Source organism: Thunnus maccoyii, chromosome 2 (assembly GCF_910596095.1).
Source record: "Thunnus maccoyii chromosome 2, fThuMac1.1, whole genome shotgun sequence".
Lineage (NCBI taxonomy): Eukaryota > Metazoa > Chordata > Actinopteri > Scombriformes > Scombridae > Thunnus > Thunnus maccoyii.
The window spans coordinates 34,726,597-34,749,278 of NC_056534.1; the positions used below are offsets into that span (position 1 = coordinate 34,726,597).

General features: G+C 39.6%; 4 protein-coding genes across 4 annotated transcripts in view; 3 read left to right on the forward strand and 1 right to left on the reverse strand.

Moving 5' to 3' along the window:
* Positions 1-3,234, reverse strand: part of prkcaa (protein kinase C, alpha, a) — a 146,390-nt gene extending 143,156 nt beyond the window's left edge. The window contains exons 1-2 of the mRNA XM_042434571.1: positions 2,910-3,234; positions 517-548 (exon numbers count right to left, since the gene is read on the reverse strand). Coding sequence (XP_042290505.1) covers positions 517-548; positions 2,910-3,076 — 199 coding nt within the window. The 5' untranslated portion in view covers positions 3,077-3,234. The remainder of the gene's footprint in view (positions 1-516; positions 549-2,909) is intronic.
* Positions 3,235-7,527: 4,293 nt separating this feature from the next.
* Positions 7,528-11,282, forward strand: LOC121887451 (beta-2-glycoprotein 1-like). Its single transcript, XM_042398227.1, has 8 exons — positions 7,528-7,597; positions 7,969-8,148; positions 8,942-9,038; positions 9,298-9,374; positions 9,567-9,752; positions 9,961-10,140; positions 10,452-10,649; positions 10,980-11,282. Exons 1-8 carry the CDS (start codon positions 7,528-7,530, stop codon positions 11,069-11,071), a joined length of 1,080 nt encoding a protein of 359 aa, XP_042254161.1. The 3' UTR covers positions 11,072-11,282.
* A 2,572-nt stretch (positions 11,283-13,854) lies between these two features.
* Positions 13,855-16,855, forward strand: LOC121904815 (transcription factor Adf-1-like). The gene is made up of 2 exons (XM_042422620.1): positions 13,855-14,015; positions 14,790-16,855. Exons 1-2 carry the CDS (start codon positions 13,880-13,882, stop codon positions 15,410-15,412), a joined length of 759 nt encoding a protein of 252 aa, XP_042278554.1. The 5' UTR covers positions 13,855-13,879; the 3' UTR covers positions 15,413-16,855.
* Positions 16,856-17,028: 173 nt separating this feature from the next.
* Positions 17,029-22,664, forward strand: LOC121904799 (beta-2-glycoprotein 1-like). The gene is made up of 9 exons (XM_042422619.1): positions 17,029-17,044; positions 17,129-17,294; positions 18,100-18,276; positions 18,712-18,808; positions 19,281-19,357; positions 19,678-19,866; positions 20,788-20,967; positions 21,481-21,678; positions 22,496-22,664. The coding sequence occupies exons 2-9, from the start codon at positions 17,219-17,221 to the stop codon at positions 22,561-22,563; spliced, it is 1,062 nt and encodes a 353-aa protein (XP_042278553.1). The 5' UTR covers positions 17,029-17,044; positions 17,129-17,218; the 3' UTR covers positions 22,564-22,664.
* Positions 22,665-22,682: the final 18 nt, after the last annotated feature.

Consider the following 22,682-nt stretch of genomic DNA (forward strand, 5'->3'; position numbering starts at 1 on the left):
AACATAATGAAAGACATGTTATTCAAGACTCATTTCCTTCTGGCCACAATTACACTACTCTCACTGCGGCTGAACAAATACTCCCATGCTTGTGAAATTTGCGGGTAGTGTTGATACATGAAAATCCAAGTTTTGATCATTTGTACGTGTCGAATAAGTTTGTTCATGAATTTGTTGTGGTATCTGCCATATTTATCCATGATTCTCTCAATAACAGAGCAGTTAATAAATCGCACAGATAAATCAGTTATTCACACTGGCCATCAAACATTCTTCCCTTGTGTAGGCTGTACAAATGAAATAAAGCTGGTGTGGCTCAAAGAGCAGCAAACAAGAGAGGAGAAAAAAAAAAAAAAAGATCAACCCTAAATGTGATGTGTTCATGTGACAGATGTTATGACGAAGCAGTGAAGCAGATACTATAGTGTGTGCAAACTTGTCACACTGTACATGTCACACACAAAAACACACGGGTCTCATAACACTTGAATGAGTCAGATGTCAGTTTTGTTTTACCTTGGCACTGGAATCCTTGTTTTCCGAACCCCCTGTAAAAAAAAAAAGAAAGAAAGAAAGCTGAATTAAATGGTTGTGAATACTCTCTCTAACACTCACACACATGTAGAGTACACTCAGTACACACTCATTCATTCAAGAGACAGGGTGTTGCGTAATGTACACCATTACTGAACAATAGCATTGTTGGGCTCTCATCAGTGTGCTTACAACTTTGCGGAGACAGTTTGGGGAAGGTGCTTTCCTGTTTCAACATGACAATGTCCCCCCTACACAAAGCAAGTTCTGGTCCAGAAATGGTTTGGGTTGGTGTGGAGGAACTTGACTGGCCTTCACAGAGCCTTCAACCCCATCCAACACTTTTTGGGATGAAGCACTACAACGGCTGCGAGCCACTGAAATGTGTCACCAAACATCAACAGTGGCCAACATCACTAATGCCCATGTGTTTGAATGGGAGCAAATGTCTGCCGTCCAAAATTTTGTGGGAAGCAGTTTAAAGCCCGGTTTTGGAATTAGGTGTTCGAGAATCACACAAAATACAATCTACTGACAAATCCAAGACAAAAGCTTACATTAAGAGGCTACTCTTCTTTAATTTATACTCCAGAGCAACAGGTTGTCGCCTTTAACTTTCAGACCAGCTTGTCTCCTCCATCACACCAGACAAACTCAGCGACAGAGGAGGCTGCTATACATCGTGATGTTCAGAGCTGCAGTCATTCTTCCGCTCAACTGCTCTGATGCACTTATCATCACTGTGAATTTGACTTGGTCATTATGTGTCGCGTTGCAAGCGAAGCAAAAGACACTTTGAAATCCAATTTGAGCGTCCAGACCAAGACACATCTGCAGAAATCCGATTGGAATCGCATTTCAAACCACCTCCGAATGCGGCTTGGATCCAATTTGCAAAAATTGTATTTCATGTTTCATTTTATTTTTGCTGTCCAGACTTTCAAAAATCAACCTGGATACAATCTGGATATGGCAAAAAACAGATTTGGGCTAGCAGTCTGAACAAGGCCTTAGAGCATTGCTAAGGAGTGGTGTCTGGTAGGGTCCAGGTCATGCTGTAAAACTGTCATGGTTATGAGCTGCCAGCAGCAACGGGCCTGAGATCACACTTCTACCTGCAACAGTAGAGGTCTGTAAACATGGCTGCAACTCTACCTCTCTCACAGTTAACATACAGTTAAGTTTAGTTATCTCACTAGAAAAAAACAGCATAATAACTAAACATTTAAAAACCCCAAAAGCTAAACTGAAGACTGAACTGAAGTCTGAGAGGTTACCGTAAACATATTCAATGACTTTTGAACCTTGAAATACTGACCTCTGATTCATTGCATTACAGACTGGGAGAGAAGGAAAAAAACGAGACACAAACAAGTAGAAAGAGCTCTAAACACGCTCTTATAATCAATGTCATACTTTCCGTATACTGTACATTTGCTTCCCATGAGCCACTAACGGAAAAAATGCAACATAAAGGCAACATTCAGTAACTCACTGCCCACACCATGTTCATATTTCTGAAACATTACTCTGTAGTGTAGGTGAAATGCTTTTCCATATGATCCCACAGTGCCAGTAAACTGCAGAAACTCCCTCAACAAAAACTTAGTGTGAAACACAATGAATAAATGATAAATGCTTCAATTGTTCTCCACAGTAGCTTTAGATGGGAAGCTTTAGTACGTGCCAGGAAGGGGAACCTATTACTCATTCAAACCTTTCCAGCAGGTCCAAGCTCAAGAACCGCACAGCAGCAAGACACTCATCAGGGAACACGACATGAAAACCAGCAGGAACTGTTGTTATTCAGTTGCCTATCAAGACTGACAGAGTGCCACTGTGGCAAAAATGTGTTAATTTCTATTTGTGCAAGACTGAAGATTTTTTCCAAAGGGGGGGTCCTGATGCTCTCAGGGGCCCCACCAAACTGAAAATGGCTGCTTTGATTTCACTTTTTCTCACTTGGGAATTTTCCAAATTAGAGTAGAGAATGCATATAAAATCAGCATCCTAAAAGTGTCACTCAGTCCTCTGTCGTTTTCCCACCTACAGGGAAGACACAAGTCAACAACAACACTGACAATAAACAACATAACAGGCAAAACCTCCACAAAATTGGATCCCTGTAGTGAAATCTACTTGAGTTATAATAAAGAATTTCTGAAACCTCAGTCAGATGAACGCAGCGGTGAAAGTTGTTTCAGAAGTGTACAGATTGAAGGATTAAGAAGGGAAAGTTGTAGTCAGAAGTTGTGTTACATCATGCAGCAAAGTGTCGGCTGAAGTTATCCAGCATGCAACAGGCAACAGGCAACAGGCAGCAGGCAGCAGTCAGATCAGGGGGGGTGGAAGTGGGAGACGGCAGAATAACTTACCAGATGAAGTCGGTGCAGTGGCTGCAGAAAGTCGGCTGCTTGAAGAACCGGGCTATGAATTTGTGGTTCTTGATTTCGTGGACGTTTTTTTGCCTCAAAGCACCTTTACGAGCAAACCTATTCGCTACGTCCTCGGAGGACGACTCGTTTAAACTCACATCAGCCATGTCCCCCTAAAGACAAATGAATGCTGCAGCTTTCTCTGGCTGTGTCGAAATGTTTGTCAGTCCCTTCAGACGCGCAGCGCTCAGTGCGGAGCCTGCAGAGTGCGGAGACACTGTACTTACTGTCTGAGGGCTTTCCCTGCCTGTCGATACCACTGGGCTGCTCCACTGACAGCTCTGCACACTGTCAACTCAGCCTCAGTGAACAAATACTATATCCGGTGCATATCTTCAAAGTAGAAGTCTTTTCTCTCTCTTATGTCAAGTCCTCTTCCACTCAAACGTGCTTTTTCTTATTGATACCTACATGTGTTCTGTCTGTTTTCACCTTCACCTGCTGAAAGTGGAAAGTTTCTTTGTGCTCACTGAAAATCTGAGTTTAAAGATCCCCTCCAGACATGTTTAGAGATAAATAGATACGATACTTTGAATGATAATTTGTGTCTGATATGGGTTTTTATCTCGTTAAAATCTTTAAAGTGGTACCTACTCCTTCACCCTCAATGAAAAACCTGGAATCTATAAATATGCAAATAGTTTTCATTTCAAAAGTTCAACTGCTGGACACAAGATGTCTCCTACTTCAAAGTCCATTCTCAGTGTTTGTGCAGTGGAGGCTTTGACTTTCCACATCACACTTGTGTAAATTGAAAATTGGACCAGGATTTGGCTCCAAACTAGTTTGGTGAGCACAGAGAAACTTTCAGCAGATGAATGTGAAAACAGCCTTCTAGTGTCAAACTCTGCACATACATCATTCTGCACAGTGAAGCTCAAACATCCAACTGAAGTAACAAGAAGAACATTTTTGAGAGGAGGGGGACTTTAAAGCTCGTACCTATGAGCCCGGTTTGTGACTTCACAACTAGTTCGCAGACAGTTTTGGTCCTTTATCCAAACTTTCAAAGTGTGATGTGGAAACTTGAAGCCTGCAGTGCACAAACACTGAGAATAGATTTTTCAGTGAGGTCAGACATGTCTTGTGTGCAGCACTTTTGAAATTATTATTTAAAGCAGGGTATTTATATATATCCTAACATATGTCTGCAGGGGATATTTAAAGTCAGCTGTGAAGAAGCAGGTTTCTACTAATATCCTGCTATATAATTGGCTACATTCCTACTTGGAAACTGGCCAGTATGATTATAGTCTGTTGAAAAGTGTTTGCTGCCCAATAGGTCAAGTTAATAATATAAGTTTATCAGGGCAGTAGCTCAAATTTTAGAAATAGCCTACCACGTGTTGCAATCCATAGTCTAATGGAAAAGGTGAGTATGGTGAATATCTGTGCATCGTGATCAGCAGGTTAAATAAAATTTATAGAAAAAATATTATATGGAACACTGTGGACCTGGAGGACTAGATGACTCATTTCATGGTTTATTATGGTCTAAAAGAAAATGTCAGTCAAAAATACTGTTAATCTTTTAATGCATGAATAAGTCTAAAGTCATTCACGTCATGAAATATTAACTGTGCAGTCTGCACAAGGATTATTATTAGTTTGCTCAGGAAAAATGAGCAAATAACAGGCTGCGGGTTATACCACACTGTCGTTATATGAATCTACACATGCAACAGTATATACAACTGTAAACTACTTAAAACCAAAGTATTCTAATACAACAGTCCTTCGATAAATCCTACATTTATGAAGGTTATTAGGTTCAGTTTAGGTTTAAGGTTTTGTAAAGTTGTGTTTGAGTGTCCATCCCATTTATATCAATGACTGTAGACTAAATGTTAGAAACACTTCTCAGTAAAACACATACACCACTAACCACAGCCTCCAAAATGACCATGAAATTAAATCAACACCTTTCTAAAAGTCTCATAAAATATGGAACAACCGTCATGAAGGTAGGATTTCCTGCTGGGCTGTTGTAGTAGACCGCATGTATTTTAGTGAGGTGTATCTAATAAACTGGCAACTGAGAATAGACTCTTTTAATATTGTCAGACTCTCATAAAAAACAACCCTGGTGTCATCTGTGTAGCCCAGCATCTGTAGAGCCTTTAATCTCAGTCACAAAGGGGTTCACAATCCCCCTGTTGTCAAACAATGCATGAAAGCTTCACCCACCAACCTTTTACGTCATCTAAAAGAACAGACAGCATGTCTCCTGTTGAACACAAAATATTGTAAACCAGCAGTTTTCAACTTGGGGTCCGGGGACCTCCAGGGGTCCTTGAGGGAGTTCTAGGGTGTCCCCAGAAAAATGGGGAATATTTTAATTTCACTGTAATTTAATTGACTAGAAGTTAGCCTAATGAGAGAATGAATAAGAATGACTCTTCTATTCATAAGTTTCACACTCTTCATTGTTTATCTGCCAATCTACAGTTTTCTACCGTCTGTTTTATTGCCCAAATTATAACATTTTGTAGCATATCATCATAATCACAAACCTGTGGAGCAACCTGTTAAATAAGAAGTCGACCACAATGTGCTTCTTTTATTTAAAAAAAAAAAAAAGCCTCCTGTTTGGCTGGCACAATTATCCAAAAGGCTCTTTTGCCAAATTTATTTTGAAGACTAACTTCCTGGTCCTGGTCTGTGTATCTTTGTGTAACTTGACGCTGCACCGCTTGGCTTCCTCCTTGTCACTCCGGCTGATGTCACGCAACAGGACCCTGTGGAGGGAGGAGGCCCCCCCGGTCCCGCTGGAGGAATTCGGGATAGGGGCGTCATCGTGTGGAAAAATAAAGCATTACACATTTTTGCTGCTCTTTTGGAAATGTTTATTACATGAATGAGCTCAGTTCAGCACTAGTGGACCACAGACAAAAAGTCCATTAAAGTTATATTTGAGTGGCTTCAAGTCTTTTTGTGCTTTTTGACTTTATATTTAGAACACCCACAAGGATATAAAGCAGTACAATTGTAATATAAGAATGGGCATCTTTACTATAAGTAACATTTTTGCTTAATAAAGAGAAAACATGGAATATTTCTTTCCCAGTGTATTCATGCAGTCTGTTAGAATAAGCAACAACACGTATTTGTATTCTGTGAACAAATATGAGTTGTTCTTTTAGACTTTCTCCTTGACCCCTAACCAGAACACTCCCAGAACAACATCAGTCAAGTTCCAGTTTTGATAAAATTCACTTTGTGTCAGCACTGCAAGTCCAACATAAGTTAAAAGGGCATTTCAGATGGGTGCACAGGTGCCAAAAATACTGATTTCCTGGCTACAGTAACAGCACACATGATGTTTTATGGTGCTCTTAGTGAGATTAAAAAGTGCACTTACCGTCCAAGAAATGTCCACTGGCACTGTTGTGTATCAGTCTTTCAAAATCATAATCTATTCAACTCAAGCAGATTCATATCCCACTTGATCAATGATGTATTAGTAAATGAAAAAAACAAAACATTTCAGCTCTCAGTGTTTGTCTAAGAAAATGTGTCTAATTATGTTCTTCAAATTGTTCTTAAAGATCTTTTGTTGTAGTTATGATCATGCCTTTAACTGGACTGCTTACTTACACGTACTGCTGCAGGTGTTTGCTTTGGCTGGATTACATTTGAAACATCTTCTCACAGCTTCAGATGACTCACCCACTCTTTTGACTTGCCTGCTGTTTCTCAAACTTTTCTAAGTTTACTAGTTCCCGTAAGTTCACTGACCAGTAGAGCGGCCTAACCATCTCAATCATTCTTGTGTGAAAAGACAAATATTTGCATTAAATCGGGTTAGATAAACCAGATCTACTTTTCCCTGAAATCATATAATATCAAGCCTAAGACCATTTAAAACATCCATCACTTAAATAATAAAAGAAAAAGAGTGAGTGCTTTTAATCAGCAGTCAGTGACACGATGTATATTTCATTCAAATAATGTAGCCTATCTGCTTAGTTGAAGCCACCCATGAAGGACACACAGTATTACTGGTAATCAACAAATTGTTTGGCCTGGTTAGGTATTGCATAATTTTAGTGATTATGTCTCTGCAGGTCACAGAGTTTCTATTTCTTCAATAAACTCAGCAATCTGCTCTTGTATGTTGATACAACTCCTTAATTTTCCTAATCAAACCAAAAAAACAACTTTTTATCAAATCAGTATTGAATCAATCAATAGTAGAGCGCTGTTAGCAAAATAAATTGAGCATTAGAAGAAGAGCGTAGGATGCTCTGAGTGATGTTTATCAAAGATAAGATCTGATCTGTATGTGCATGCATGTGTGTCTTGGAGTCTCTCTGTCTCATTATTTATGAGTTCATATCATGCTGTGTGTCTGCTGTGGGCTGTTGTACCAAATCAAGGTTATCGATCAACTCTAGGTAAATATGCAGCAGTTATGACCTTTGTACTCAATCAATAGAAGCTTACTCTTGCATCTGATTGGAGCAGGCTGTCAGGCGCCTGTTATCCAGCAGCCCTTATTTTTGCCCCATCCCCACCCTGATGCAGGAGACACTGAGGAGACTTCACTCCTAAGAAGATGGCTCCGACTTTGGCTTTGCTGCTCCTCAGTCAAGTAGCCTTATATGCAACTGTCACATCCAAGAAAGGTAAAAATTATAGCAGGATGATCACTACATTTGTATTTAAGCATGAAATTAATTTAAATGTGCTTAGTATTTCTATTTGACTTGTTGCCAATCACTGTCCTTCATCTGCTTGCTTATTGATTCTTATGCACCTTTTGCACAGAGTTGATGGTGACGCATTAAAAGTAAAGTGTGCACAAATTTCACAACTTTCTAATCTACACAATGGATTATGGTGTGTAGAATACTGTTGCTGTATTATGGCAAAAAAAATATTTTTTTGTCCCGTAGTTATTTATGTAATTCACGATATAGCTTCAGTGTGTGAACATTATTGCTGTGAATTCTGCCCCTTTTACATTTGTCAAATTGCATTTTTGGTCTTTAACAAGTATGTGGCCGACCTCCTATCACTGACGGGATTGACGAGACGACACTTAAACGTGTGTATGAGGTTGGAGAAGAGTTGACCCTCTCATGTGAGAGGGGGTACTTGCCTTCAACGGCAAATCCTAGAAGGATGTCGTGCTCTCCCGCAGGAGAGTGGACACAGTCAGACCTGACATGTACCCGTGAGTTTACTGTTTATTTAAACTATTTATTAAATATGTGGCTTTAATACATTTATAGAGTGATGCCCAAATGAATAGTATAATGTTATTGTCCAGAGACTGCCGTGTATTGTAAGGTTTATTTTACCTCATGATGCCCCAACTTTATCTGCGTCACTACATGATGAGGTCCAAATTCTTCACAGGCTTTTCTACAATGACAAGAGCAAAATTTGGCATTGATTGATATATCATAATAATATTCATGATGTATAAATCAATCAATTTTAAGTATACAAGCACAAGATACTAGTTTTTAGCAGTTTTAACTAAATACAGGCATATTAGTTTTCAAAAATCCATACCATCTGACTGTAATAATATACCAGTAAAAAAATAACATGTTTTGGTGGTCCTAGAATATGTGTGTATAGTGTATAGTCGAATATTGTTGCAATAGCTAAAAAGAATATGAGCCAGGGAACAAAGAGATCAAAAGATTTTATTTTTTTCCAGAGTAAAGGAGTGTGGTAGTGGTCCTAAACATGTGAAGTGAATTTTTAGCAGATATATTCTAGGTACCAAAGCCCAAACTGTTCAGTTGTAAGAACAAAAAGCTGTAATTGCATTAAAAGAAGCTGTTTATTGTCTTATTAAATCCATTCTTTCCTAGCTTGATTACTGAGACACAATCAGTAACGATTGTATTCTATTGTCCTGCTCATAATCCTCTCAGCACATGATTGCTTAGTTTTCTCTCACCTACAAGAGATGTACATTCAGTGTTGTCAATAATGCTACATCTGTTCCACAGCTAAGATGTGCCCAATCCCCAGAGCTCTGCAGCCATTAGCAAAGGGGAGGACAGAAGCTCCATTCAAGAGTGTGATTAACTTCACATGTGATGATGGGTAAGAGTGAATAGCAGTAAACGTCACTTTTCAGTTCCAAAAAGAACCCTAACTACCCTAATTTATATAAATTGGATGGAAAAAAGATATTAGAAATAGTATAAACCAATACATTTCTCTGAAACAGATGAAATTAAAATTGATTAAAAACCTAAAAAGTATGATTTATTATAGCACTGATCTTTTATACTGCTATAAGTGTATCTAATAAACTGGCAACTAAGTGTATTTCAGACTAATATGATCTTCTGTTCTTCAGGTATGTCATGCAAGGTGCCAATGAAAGTAGGTGTTTACATGATGGCACCTGGAGCCATCAACCACCACTCTGCAAAGGTACTGGAGATAAATATAAGTAGTGGAAATGGTGACATAGTTCATAAGTAGAGAGCAAACACAACACTTGTATCACATAGTACACTTTAAAGTAGCCAAGTTTTCCATCTAATTAGGAAACTGTTTGACGACCTGACCTTTGACGATAAAGCTGATATCAATATAACTCCATCATTTTTTCTTCCTCCAAAGCTGTGAGTTGTCCCCTGCCCAAGCCACCAAGAGATGGTAGAATTGTCCATGATAAGCCGGTTACCGGAACCTCCACCGTGTATGGACAGGGTTGGACATATGAGTGTGACCGGCCCAAGGCACCGAGTGTGGAGAGAGGATCCTGCATGGCTGATGGAAGTGTCCCTGAACCTCCAGTGTGTCGAGGTATGCAGACGATATCAGCGTTCTCCATATTCTTAAATCATCTCTTCCCTTTTATCTATTTCTCTCCTTTGTCATGAGCTGTGGACCAAATCCAAGACACCACTGGATTCAACACAGTTTAGCCGGTCTTCCAGTCTTTTCCTTTCTTAGAAACTGCACAATCATAGCAACTGAATAATACCACCTCACTTTTCTGACCTCATCCCAGAGGTGAGCTGCTCCATCCCACCAAGCCTACCTAATGGATTCATCACCTTTGCTGTAATGAGACCACATGGCTACAAGGAGACGGTTAAGTACGCCTGCAATGACCACTATGTACTGGATGGAGAGGCTGAGGTACAGTGCAAAAACACAGGGAACTGGTCAACCCAGCCAGTCTGCAGAGGTGAGTCATGGGGAAAGTCTGATCTTAAAAACCACCCTGATGCTAAATGTCTGTGTTTAGGTATCACTATGGGAAACGTTTCTGGGTTCAGTTAATCAACAGTCAATGATTAAACCAAAAACGGGCAGATGAAAAGTATTATGTTGGTAAAGAGAAGGAAAAAACTGCTCTTAACCTTTAGCGTTACTTTCATGCAAACTTGGCAGTGGAGATTCAAATTCGCTTCAAACCAACAGTCATTTTATAACCCACTATCTGGATTTGGAATGTCTGGTGAAAACATACTGCGACTGCTTCATTTTTCCACCCAGCTCCATGCACAGTTGGCATCAAAAGAGGCCGTATCTTCTACAATGGCAGGAAACTCTGGATCGCAGACCTGAAACCCAACAGAGTCCTCCATGGAGAACCTGTAGTCTTCTATTGTCTGAACAAAGCTGACAGGTGTGGCTACCCTGTGGCCAGCATCTGTAAAGATGGGACCCTCACCATCCCAGAGTGTTTTGAGCGTGAGTTCCCTTCACTTTGATCAATCCAATCCAATAAATGAATTCTTAAACTCTTATACAGGTGCAATGCGTGTACCTAGTGTGAGAAAAAAATCAATGAGACATGAATAAAATTACATACTGTAGTGAACATACTGTTGTGACTCAGTCAAAATAGAGATACACAAATCAACAAAGACTGTGAGATTAACTTACCCTTTATATCTACATGCCATAACTGATGGTATAACCCTTTTTCCTGTAAAATGTTACACAATAGGTCTGTCAGATGACTTTTGGAAAAGTCCATAATGCAGTCAGATAAATGCTCTTGCTGTTGCTTCCTTTTAGAACCTGGCAAGGTGGAGTACCAGTTGAGGGCCAAAACCCTTCCGTCAGAAATCCAAATGTGCGCTGCTTCACCCCCTGCAGGATCTGCATAACTTTACACAGAACGACCTGAAACACCATGTAGACTGACAGGATATGAATGATCGGATCATGTATGATGAATCTGTAAAAATATGCTGCAAGACAGAGGGCACCGTTGATATCGGCCACTTTCATCCTTTATTTTGCCTGTCATTGTTAGCTTATAATAAAATGGTAGCAGTAATTATTAATAAAATAATGAAAATGTGTTTTCATTAAGGCTGTAAAGTTAACCGAAGAAGCTGTGAACCTGTATAGTTTTCAATCTGCAAATACATACATACCTGTACCGAGGTTACAATAAAAACTGAAGATCAGAACTATGAGTGTCTGAAATTATTTCTCTGCCAATATTATAAAATGACAAACTGGACAATGTTGTATGTAAGTTAAATAAAGAATAATGTATAACAGGTATTATATAGCAGAAAGAGACAAGACTGAGATATCCAAGCCAGAGGATAATAATAGGCTACTAACAGGAGAGGGGCTGACACAGCTTACAATGTGATCTGACATCCTTTCCTGGAAGATTTCATACAAATTTACACCTTATTTGTGTGTGAATCTATCCTCTTTCATAACTGCCATGCGAGCTTAACCACTCTCATGTGATATCATGGTGTGAACAACCCACAGAGGTACTGGGACTCCCCATCAGACATGACCTTGACCTCAGTGTTACATGGCTGCAACACCGGGCTCCATCTGAAAACTCGAACATTGACACGTTGGGACTAACAAACTGTGTTCTGAGTAAACCACTATCTTGTCACCAGTCGCAACAAAAACCTCAAAATGCTTCATACTATAGCCTCTTTCTCAATGGTTGAGCTCAAGCTCCAGCTACAATAGACAAGGTGGAGGAATAAACAAACTCATTTAAATTGTCAGTTGCACAAAACTAAGTCATATGCTCCTCTCAGCACCATAAACCAGTATCCATGTAATTATATAGACAAGTGCTCAAACAAATTAAAGTGGTTTGGTTCTCAGAGTTCTGTTTGATGAAAAGTTTACCTGGTGTCAGCACACTGAAAAAGTAGAACGCAAGTGCAAAAAGGTCAACAATACACTGTGTTGTCTGTCGGGGCAAGATTAGGGAGTAAACAGGACATCTCTGTTAAATAAATATTGGGCTCCTATGGGAGCAGTTCTAGATTATGGATGCATAGATTATACTGTCTGTAGCAGCAATAAACCTTAAAAGGCAGGGTGTAGAACAGGCTCAGGCTCTTCAAATTTGTAGTGGGGCATTTAAAACATCACCAGTGTTTGCAATGCAAGTGGAAATGAGAGAAATGCCACTATGAATTAGGAGGGTCAACCTGATGTTTTAATGTTAATCTGCGAAGAAGTAGTATATCACAGCCTACAGTGTTGGGAGCATTATGAGTCCAATTTTGATAGTCTTGGGTTGATAGGGAACACCAAGGTACAAAATGTGGGCCTCTGTAATCTAAAACTAAGGTCCACTGTTCCATTATCAGCTATACCTCACTGCAAAATATGAAAGAGAAACCTGAACTGGTGCCAACTTGGGCAATAGCACAAAACCTCAATCGTACTCTCAACAGTTGGTCAATATTGGTACTACAATACAATTCAAAAGACCCTGAGGCTTATCCCTCACTGTGAGGTGGTAGTAAAAAAGAGAGCAACAGGCCATTTTTCAGTATATCCAGCTGAATTACTAGGAACATTGTTAACATTACAGTTAATGGAGGAAAAATTACCAACACAGTGTGATAATTGCCTCTGACTGTTTGCATTCTCAAGCATTAAGTCTGGAAAGCTATCATGCAGACAGGATATTTTGTCTGAAATCTTTCATGTACTGTAGGCTGCATAATAGGGATTTGGGGATTTTCCCTTTCCTTTGGGTTCCTGCTCATGTAGGCGTGGAAGGAAATGAGGATGAGAACAATCATTGAAATTACACCGTCATTAAGGATCATGTGTGCAAAGTCTGGCATGAATACTAGGAAATTACTGATACAGGAAGACATCTTTACAATGTACAAAACATGTCATTACCCATCTGACGAGAGGACACACAGGACTCACTCAAACACTTCACAGCAAGCACTCAGCTGGACTATGTATTATACTGCAACCAACCAGAAACAGCTGAACATGTACTACTAGTTTGCATCAGTAAGTCCATTGATGATGTGGTGCCTAGGATTACTGTGGGGAAAGTTCCCAAATCAAAAACCCTGGATTAACAGCGAGGTTTATGCTGCCCTCCACGCACGCATGGCAGCTTTGTGTGTGCAGACACACACACACCCTTCCCTACTAGGTATTAATATTTATCATTTACGTGATAAATACTGATACAGCACATTTTATCTACTCATCACCTGTGCAATACCGCATTTCACCAATGTGCAATGAATATAATGTATATTTGTATGTATATATAAAGTATAGAGAGAGAGAGAGAGAGAGAGAGAGAGAGAGAGAGAGAGAGAGAGAGAGAGAGAGAGAGAGAGAGAGAGAGAGAGAGAGAGAAGCTAATATCAGCACTAAAGGAAGAAAAACATAGTATGTATTACAATAGGGAGTCTGCTGGGAAAGGCATCATGGAAAGTACGTAGTATTTAATCAAACAGGTATGGAAATAACAGAAACAGGTATAGAAGAGATTTTTTTTTTTTGCCCGCCAATCTGCATGGCGCCTCACATTTCAGTCCAGTAGGTGGCGGTAAAGGCACTGCAAGCTAGTTCGCCACCGCCAATAAAACCCGAAGAAGAAGAAAAAGAAGACGAAGAAAAAGAAGAAGAAGAATTGTGTAGTTTTTATAGAAGCCACAATGAACATGGAAGAGAGACTCATTGCTGCCGTAACCACCTTTCCAGAGTTGTACAACCCTGCCGTGAGAGAGTATAGAGACATAGGTCGCCGTGCAGTCGCTTGGCGTTTTATCGGCTTTCAACTCGGAATTTCTGGTCAGTATTTGTAGTTTTGCCATCTAGACTGTAACGTTACTGTTAGTTAGCTGGGCTCACTCATGAAGGGCTAATCAAAACACAACGGAGAGAGTCATTTGTGTTGTGTTTCGTTTGAATTCAACAGTTGAAGACACACCACAACAACACGCCACCTATCCCTTTCATCTATGGAAAGCAGATGTGTCTTTTAAATGTTAATTTGCGGACAGTAGCAGCCTCTGTTAGCATCATGGCTAACCAAAACACGACAAAGACTTCTTCCAGTGGTTTATGCTTCACTCGTATGTTGTGGACACTCACACTAGTTGTTGTGCAGCCGTTATAAACACACCACAACCACAAACCACATGTCCTTTTATATTACCAAAATACCCGACCAAAACTCAGAGGAGACTTGTATTGTGTAATGTTTACATCCATTGTGAACCGTGCATGTGATGCACCGTATCTGGCGACCATTTGATTCTGTGACCTACTGTGTTTGTTAGGTTTAGGCATTAGGAGTGACATGATTAGGGTTTGGGTAAGAATATCAGGACAGGTCACAGAATCTGATGGGTCACCAGATACGGTGTAACACCGGCACACTGCCAGTGTTTTTCCATCACACATCAGGGCAGGTAAAAGAAGTTGTTTACCTGCTGGAGGTGTGCTGTTTGCAGAAAACGCAGTAAGAGCCCGTTGTCTGCATCAAACATCTCACTGTGGCTGTGTCTGTTTGGACTGTTCCTCCTAGAATTATTTCTGTTTCTGTGTTTGTTTTACATGTAGAGGAGGACGCAAAGAGACGGTGGAGAAGTCTGAGAGACCGATACAGGAAGGAACACACACACAATGAAAAAGAGCGTCGAAGCGGATCTGCTGCAGAGCACAAAAAGGTGTGGAGGTTCATGCCCCTGCTTCGGTTCCTCGATCCCTACATCCAGGAGAAATCTACATGCTCCAAGAAGATCTGCATGGGATCTACAGATGTGGACAGTCTCTCTCAAGAAGAACCGAGTCCCATGCAGAGTGATGCTGAAGTATCCTGCAGCCCAGCCACATCAGACCTCGCAACGCCCCTTGAGAGCCCCAGCCTACCCGCACCTGGTTCTTCGGGGCCCAGCCCTGGCACCCCGCTGCACAGAAGGATCCAACCTCGGCCCAAGAGAGCGCGGACAGAGCGCGCTGACACTGAGGCACATGCAATAAATACTATATCACACCGCTATGATGAGCAGGCGCTCTTCGGATTGAGCCTAGCAGCCACACTGAGGCGCCTTTCTCCTGTAAGGAGACGACTGGCAAGATGCCGTATAGAGCAGTTACTGTATGAGGTTGAGTTTGGGGAGAAGTTGATTCCGGGGCAAGCAGAGCCCTCGAGTCTTGAAAGCTTGGCCAAAGATGGAGTTTGACTGAACACCTACATCGCTCTCTTGCTGTAACAAACAATGACCATCATCCACTTCCATGAGTGGGCACCTTGTAATTGATCCTGAACTTTCGATAGCCTGGATAAAATGTTTGCCATCCATGACTCCAGTGCAATTAGGGAAGTTCCACAGCTCCTTGATGTCCTTGGGATATAAAGGGGGAGTTCATGAACCAGGCCACGGTATTATCCGACCTGTGTCCTTGCTTGTTCTACATCATGTATGCAACTATGACGTCTACATTAGGCTTGTAGTTATTGATGTGAAATAGCAATAGCTAGTAGCTTTCTTCTGTCTGTTTCCACTGTTCAGGTTTGTGGGCAGAAAAATTAAAGAAAAGGGGGGCAGGGTCGAGAGTTAAACTTCAAAGCACGACATCACACAACTGGGCCCTGTGGTGACATACCAACACTGATCCCATGCATTATTCTGCCACACTATTGTTTTTGGTCTGAATGATGGTTAAGAGTCTTCAGCCATGGTAGCTGCTCTGTGAGGCTTCAATGCTAAATGCTAAGATCAGCATACTAACATGCCGAGGTAGGGTGTTCAATATGTTCACCATCTTATTTTAGCGTATTAACACACTAATTAGCTCTAATCACAAAGTACAGCTGAGACTGATGGATATTTTATCATAAAGCAAAGTATTCATTGAAACTTTGACCTGGTGGTTGATCTGGATGAAAAGTAAAGGGGGTCACCAAAGCAATCACAGTTCAACCTGAAGGGAACATGAATGTCTGAAACACATTTCAATAAAGTCAAAAATGTCAACCTACTGGTGGTGCTAAAGGAAAAGTCAGAGGCTCACCAAAGCTAGTGGGCTTCATCCTCTGGGGACAATGAATGTCACTACACAATTGCAGGGCAATTCATCCCAAAGTTATTGAGATATTTTAATCTGGACCAAAGTGGTGGACGGAACGACCAACTGACTGACGTTGCCATCCATAGAGTCATGCCGCTAGCTTGGCTAGAAATGACCAGTCAGACTCTTGTATGTGCTGCAACAGGTTTTGCCAAAGACACAGGGTGAAAAATAACCCAGAGAAGACTGAAAGGCTGAAACACAAGCTTGCATGTAGGCAAATGTACATGTGGATCATTCAGAGACATCAGCTTTTTCTTTTATACTTGTATATATGTCCCTCGTCAAAAAGACAGTAAAGCCAGCACCATGTGTAAAGTGCAGGAAATACATATGAAAGAAGCAAATGCATCATGCAGGGAATAGTGAAAACATGAGGGGACTTACAAAAAATAAGAAAATGTAAGACCACTCAGAGAAAGTGACAATCTCTGCATTACATTAATGGAAGAATTATCAAAATGCCATGGTTTTGTTAAATACAATGTAAAATCTTATATTACTTCTTTGTAAATTCTCTCAAGCCATAATAAAATTTTACATATTTTAACTGATTACGTGTGTGTTTGTGTGTATTTAAACAAGCCGATTTGAACCGTAACATAATTTATGTTAAACAATAGGAAGTGTTGAGCAAGAGTCTAAATGGGATGTTTCATAATATTGCAACAACAACGGAAAGTCCACTGCTGAAACTTCACTTCCAGGAAAATGTGACATAGATTGCAAATGGAGGGCAAACGGTAAAAAAAAAAAAAAGCCAAAAATAAAAACAAGAATCAGCAGTGAGGAGTTACTTCATGCCTCTGTTATCTGTTTGCTTTTAGAGGAACACAAACTGTGACCGAGGGGACAGAGAATCAGTAGTTGAACCAGAGAACAAAGAACCAAGAAACATCTGTGCATTTCTACAAAGGATGGAATGCATTCTGACTTTGCTGCTGCTATGTCCATTTGTGTTTTTTACCACCGTGACCTCAGAACAAGACAATGGTATTTGTTATTATTACTGGGATTTATTTGATGTATTGCCTGAACTGCATACATGCATATTTATTTTCTACATTGTTTTTTATGGCTTTAGCATCTGGTAATCTCTATATTTTACAAGTCACAGGTTCTAAAGGCAGCTTGTTTAAATAGTAATGATCATGTTTAGCTTTGAGTACAGCGATACAGGGAAGTTATTTCGTGTGAAATTGCACTTTTAAAGATGTTCTGAACTTTTTTTTTTGTCATCTATATTGAAACTCAGTGGCAGAAATAGAAACACTTACGTTCTTTAATAATGATTTCTCTCTAAATGTTGCCAAACCTCTGAAAATGTTAAGAGGAAATTAATTGGAAATGACTGAATGTTTAGTTGTAAGTGTCCTGTTTTTTCAAATTAATACTTAGTTTCCTGTTTAAATGGCTGACAGCGCAATAGAATTTAAGGTGTTTTAGGAAGAGTGGGCCATATCTCCTATTAAAATACAGCCCTGGTTACACTCCTTAAGATTAATCATCTTCCAGTTAGTATTGCTTAGTTGCACATTAAATACTTGGTTTGTTGTCAGATAAGAAACAGCATAATTATATAATAACAAGTAGAATATATAACTAAACTCTTCAGGTCAGCACATGACTACATACTTCATTGCATGTGAAGGTTAGAGTAAATTATTCATTCTTATACCAATAACTCAGATGTTAATTAGCTTGTTTTTATTATAACAGGGTTTGGACTTGAATTAATCATTTTCAAGAAACTTGAGAGTTTATACTTAATTCTCACCAAATCCATTTGTCCTTGCAGTATGTTCCAGGCCTGTACTGGCTTCCAACATTGAATTGGAAGGGCTCCAGAGGTACTTTAGCCCCGGTGCAGAGTTAGCACTGTCCTGTAAACAGGGATACACCCCGGTGTCGGGCCCTCGCAAGATCGTTTGTGCCGCCAGCGGAGAATGGACAAAAACCAAACTCCTATGCATACGTGGGTCCCCATTACTTTAGTAAGAACTGAAGGTCTTGTGACAGATGATCTAGTGTTTCTATAAAACAGCATTTTTAAGTAAACTTATCAACATAGTTGTACAGTAACTTCATTTTAATCATTACAATCACATTTAATTATTACATATGTTATACTATATAGTTGCAGTGGTATTCCTATTTTCCTATTTTTAATTCTGTTTAACCACCTTTTGAAGATTTTTTATGAAGCAATGTGAAGCAAGTCCAGATTCACATGACTTGCATTCTAAATACGTAGATAAGCACATACTGCAACTTTTACACATATTGTGCAGATTTGTCTTTCATGCTGCAGTTTATGAAGAGGTATATTCACAACAAACTTGTTTGTGTGTTGTAACTTAACTGAACAGCACAAACGTACACATGCTCTCAACTTTATTCTCTCTTGTAGCGAAACGGTGTCCGTATCCTGATCTGCTGCCCAATGGAGAATTGTACTATGAGGACACTGTGTACCAGAATACAATCGACTATACATGTCATGAGGGGTAAAACAAGAACATTGTGTTTATTTCCATTGCGTGACATGTCGTTCTGATAGAGCGACGTGACTCCCTGGTATGCTTAAAAAGGAGACACAGAGGCTGCTGATTGTGTCTGAATTGCAGTTTGAAGCCAAATTGTGTTGTTTGCTCTCTCAGCTACTTTGCTCTTCTTAACAAATTGGTGGTATTTTTGATGTGCAAATAATCCAGTAAATAGTCCTGTATAGGTATGTTAAGTACACTGTGGACCACTAACAATATCCCTTGAGAAGTTAACCATAAAACCATAAAAATTTAGTGCTGGAAAAGGTTGGTAAATTTGGTATTATTAATTTGTGTGGCCGCACATGTTCTGCTGACCCATCAACATTTGGTTCAAATGCATTTAACCTGGTTTGACTTCATCACCACATGTTTTGTCGATTTATTTGCAATCTAAGCATAAACTGACTAATGATGTGGCTGTTCTGCACAGGTACACATTGATTGGAGCCAGCACTGCTGTATGTCTAGCCAATGGAACATGGAGCACATCAGTCCCTGTCTGCAAGTGTATGTAATCCATCCTTCCTCAGACCAAGAAAATAATGAAAAGCATAAAACATACAGAGTAAAGATTCTCTGGTACAACCTTTTAAAAGGTCTAGGAAGACAGTCACACAATTGTGGAAATCAGTCTCTGAGCCTGAGACAAGGCCAGTGAAAACATTCTTGGATGACAACAAAGTTACCACTTAACTTCCCCATTGTAAACCTGAAAGTGCCATAATAATATAATAATTACTATACTAATATATACATATATACAGTCTACATACATACATATATACAGTATAAACATGGATAGTAATGTACATATTCTGTCTCTATAGCTGTGACCTGTGATCTTGCTCCAATCCCAAAGAATGGGATGATAATTTATGACAGGAGGATCAGCGGGAACACCACTAATTATGGTGACAGTGTGACGTACAGGTGCCTGCCTCCATACGCACTCATTGGCAACCCAAGAGCGGAGTGCACTGTCAGTGGCAGCTGGAGCAAGACACCTGAATGTCAAGGTATGGAGGTTGGAGAAGCAGGAGCTGTCGTAATAAGAGCAATCATGGCACTGCAAGAACACTGCTGATCAAAATAATTACTTTGGTTTTGCTGTAGGATAAAAAGAAGCCAAAAATACATGTTAGCATTCTATCAGTCAAATATGTGCATTATATTGTTGTGGAAATTTCTGATTTTTTTTACCAAAAGGTCCTGTGCTGAAAGCTCATATCACATCAAACCTCGTTCATATCACATGATCATCAACAGATGCACTTTGCATATTTTTGTTTTTAAACTCGGCTACCATTTCCTCTGAGCAAATCATGTAGTACTGACTCTGAGATATTTGGGGTCATCCAGTGGACATCTAAAGGGTTTTTTTCTGCTGTCAGACACACATTTTGCTGAGAGCATGATAAGTACAGTGAAGAGTCAGCATTTACATTTTCAGCAGTTGGGAAACTAAAAAACTTTCCAAAACCATGTGATAAAATATTCCAATACAACCACAAAATATGTTTCGTTTACACAGAAGAGACTGAATATGTTTTGTGATTTGATACTGGATAAATGGATAAATAGGTGGTTGTATCTGCCCAAGGATCTCATTGGAATAGAGTGCACAGTTTCAACATGATGACCTTGTATATAGAGAAAAAACAATAACCACAAGTCAAAAAACACTAGAATTCATAGACATATTAGAGGATGCAGTCACATTCTCACTCTGCTGTTGAGTTAGAGGTCATATTAATGCAACAGTGGGAGCTGAGAAGGATAAAGGAGGGATAAAGGACAAAAGACCACATTACTACAATATTAGATGCAACTCTATCTAATTTGGTCTTAACCATCTTCAGAGGAATTTTCAAATTAATTAAGTCTAGCTTGCTTTTCAAGTAGTACATCTCTTTAATGACTGCACTGCTCCTTTACAGTGGTGACCTGCCCTCCACCACAGAATATCGACAGAGGCTACATGTCAAATGATGAGCAGAGAAACTTCGACTACATGGAAACAGTCAGATATGGCTGCACTGGAGACTATGTACTGGAAGGAAGCTTCCAGATCGTTTGCCAACAAAATGGACATTGGTCTGAAAAGCCATCCTGCAAAGGTAGGACTTAGACCGATGTAACACTCATGTGGTGGCATAAGAGTGAACTTTTCTTCACGTGTTTCTCAGTTTATGTGTTCCTGTTCACAGTCCTGTAATTTGCTGGTGCCAATCCCATCACCTAAAATCCCAATTCCCTTCCAATCCCAAGAGTCATTATTTCCTATGTTTACTATTAGAGAGGTCTAAATATATTAGGCAATGCTTGAATATTAACATTGTAATTGTAAGGCTTCTACATTTGCCTTGTGCTGAAAATAGATTCATTATTTTATAAAGTTTTTGAATATATGTTGAACAAATAATCAAACGTCATCATCATCATCATCATGTGGAGTTGGAATGTTTTTCAATTTCAGTGTTAGTATTGCTACCTAAACAACAAGGTTATTTTGCTGGGTAAATATAATGCAGCTAAGCACCTCCAATTTCCTGCGTAGGAATACTTTAAAAAGAAACTGTACAACACTGTATCTCCTGTTTAATGTTCTTTCTTCTTCTTGTGACTTACAGCTCCTTGCAGTATTGGCATAGAAAGAGGAAGGATATTATACAAAGGTCGTAAAGTCTGGGTTGAAGACCTGCGTCCTAACAGAGTCCCACATTTGGACATTGTCTCAGTCTATTGCAAGGACGAGGCCAGGAATTGCGGTTATGCAGTTTCAACGCAGTGCATCGATGGAACACTCAAAATGCCAGAATGCTTTCAAGGTAAGGCATATTTCTTTGAAAAGCAAGATATAATGTAAATATTCAGCCCATTAGTCAGAACACATAACACATGACACAACAAAATTTCCATTGTCGTGTTTTAACAACTTTAAATAATATATGTTCAGTAACAAATAGTAAAATAAACCTGGTAAACCTTGGACATGGGAGTGGGTTGAAATTGGGCTCAGTTTCACTCACTGACAGTTGGATATTTTTTATTGAAATATTCAACAACATGTAAAATAAATAAACTGCTGTATCACTGGGCAGAGCAGGTGGTTTAGCAAAACCTTTGTCATCCACATATATTTTCCCCATTTGTCCTGGTTCAGATTTTCACAGTTTGTACTTATAGTGTTGTTGTAACACTGGTTCTGCACACACTATGTTGAGTTACAGTGGGTGATTACCGTCACCCAAATTAAGAAGACTGCAATGACAAGGGTTCATACCTTTAAAAAATGAAATGTTAGTATAGGTGACATAGTGACTGTTTCCTACAAATAATCACCAGGCTTCGCCATGTAGCAACTTAAAGTTACTTACCATTTAGAGATGCTAGAAGTACTAATTTCCCACTGAGATCAAGTCTGTTATCACCCAACCACGTGGAGAAAACAGCAAACCATAGCAGGACACATGGATGTCAAGGTGACCATCAGGGCAATACTCCGAAGAGATCTATTCCTCAGGTTATAAAAAGACTAACACAGTTTTTTTGTGGGTTGATGAATATCAGATCATTGTTTTACTTCTATTATAATAAATGTAAACACTGTAATCTGTTCTGTGTGTGTGTCTGTCTATTTTCTAGAGCCCAGCAAGAGTAAATACACCTTACCACAATCACGTTCGCTTCCATCAGAAATCACACAGTGCTGAAACAGCAGCAGATCCCTTCTCTGATGATTATTAAACCTTTGCAGTATGTAATGGATGCTGGTGTCCTGGTCTTTAAAATTAAAGAAAATGGTCTGATTCAAGCTGTCTTCTTCTTCTTG

What these genes read in the sequence shown, in the direction of transcription:
- LOC121904799 (XM_042422619.1), top strand. Translation starts at nt 17,219, where the DNA reads ATGGAATGCATTCTGACTTTGCTGCTGCTATGTCCATTTGTGTTTTTT. An exon ending in AACCAAACTCCTATGCATAC is followed by an intron (nt 18,277 to 18,711) that starts GTGGGTCCCCAT and finishes TCTCTCTTGTAG; the next exon opens with CGAAACGGTGTCCGTATCCT. An exon ending in TGAAAAGCCATCCTGCAAAG is followed by an intron (nt 20,968 to 21,480) that starts GTAGGACTTAGA and finishes TGTGACTTACAG; the next exon opens with CTCCTTGCAGTATTGGCATA.
- LOC121887451 (XM_042398227.1), top strand. Translation starts at nt 7,528, where the DNA reads ATGGCTCCGACTTTGGCTTTGCTGCTCCTCAGTCAAGTAGCCTTATAT. An exon ending in AACCCAGCCAGTCTGCAGAG is followed by an intron (nt 10,141 to 10,451) that starts GTGAGTCATGGG and finishes TTTTCCACCCAG; the next exon opens with CTCCATGCACAGTTGGCATC. An exon ending in CATCCCAGAGTGTTTTGAGC is followed by an intron (nt 10,650 to 10,979) that starts GTGAGTTCCCTT and finishes GCTTCCTTTTAG; the next exon opens with AACCTGGCAAGGTGGAGTAC.
- LOC121904815 (XM_042422620.1), top strand. Translation starts at nt 13,880, where the DNA reads ATGAACATGGAAGAGAGACTCATTGCTGCCGTAACCACCTTTCCAGAG. An exon ending in CTTTCAACTCGGAATTTCTG is followed by an intron (nt 14,016 to 14,789) that starts GTCAGTATTTGT and finishes TTTTACATGTAG; the next exon opens with AGGAGGACGCAAAGAGACGG.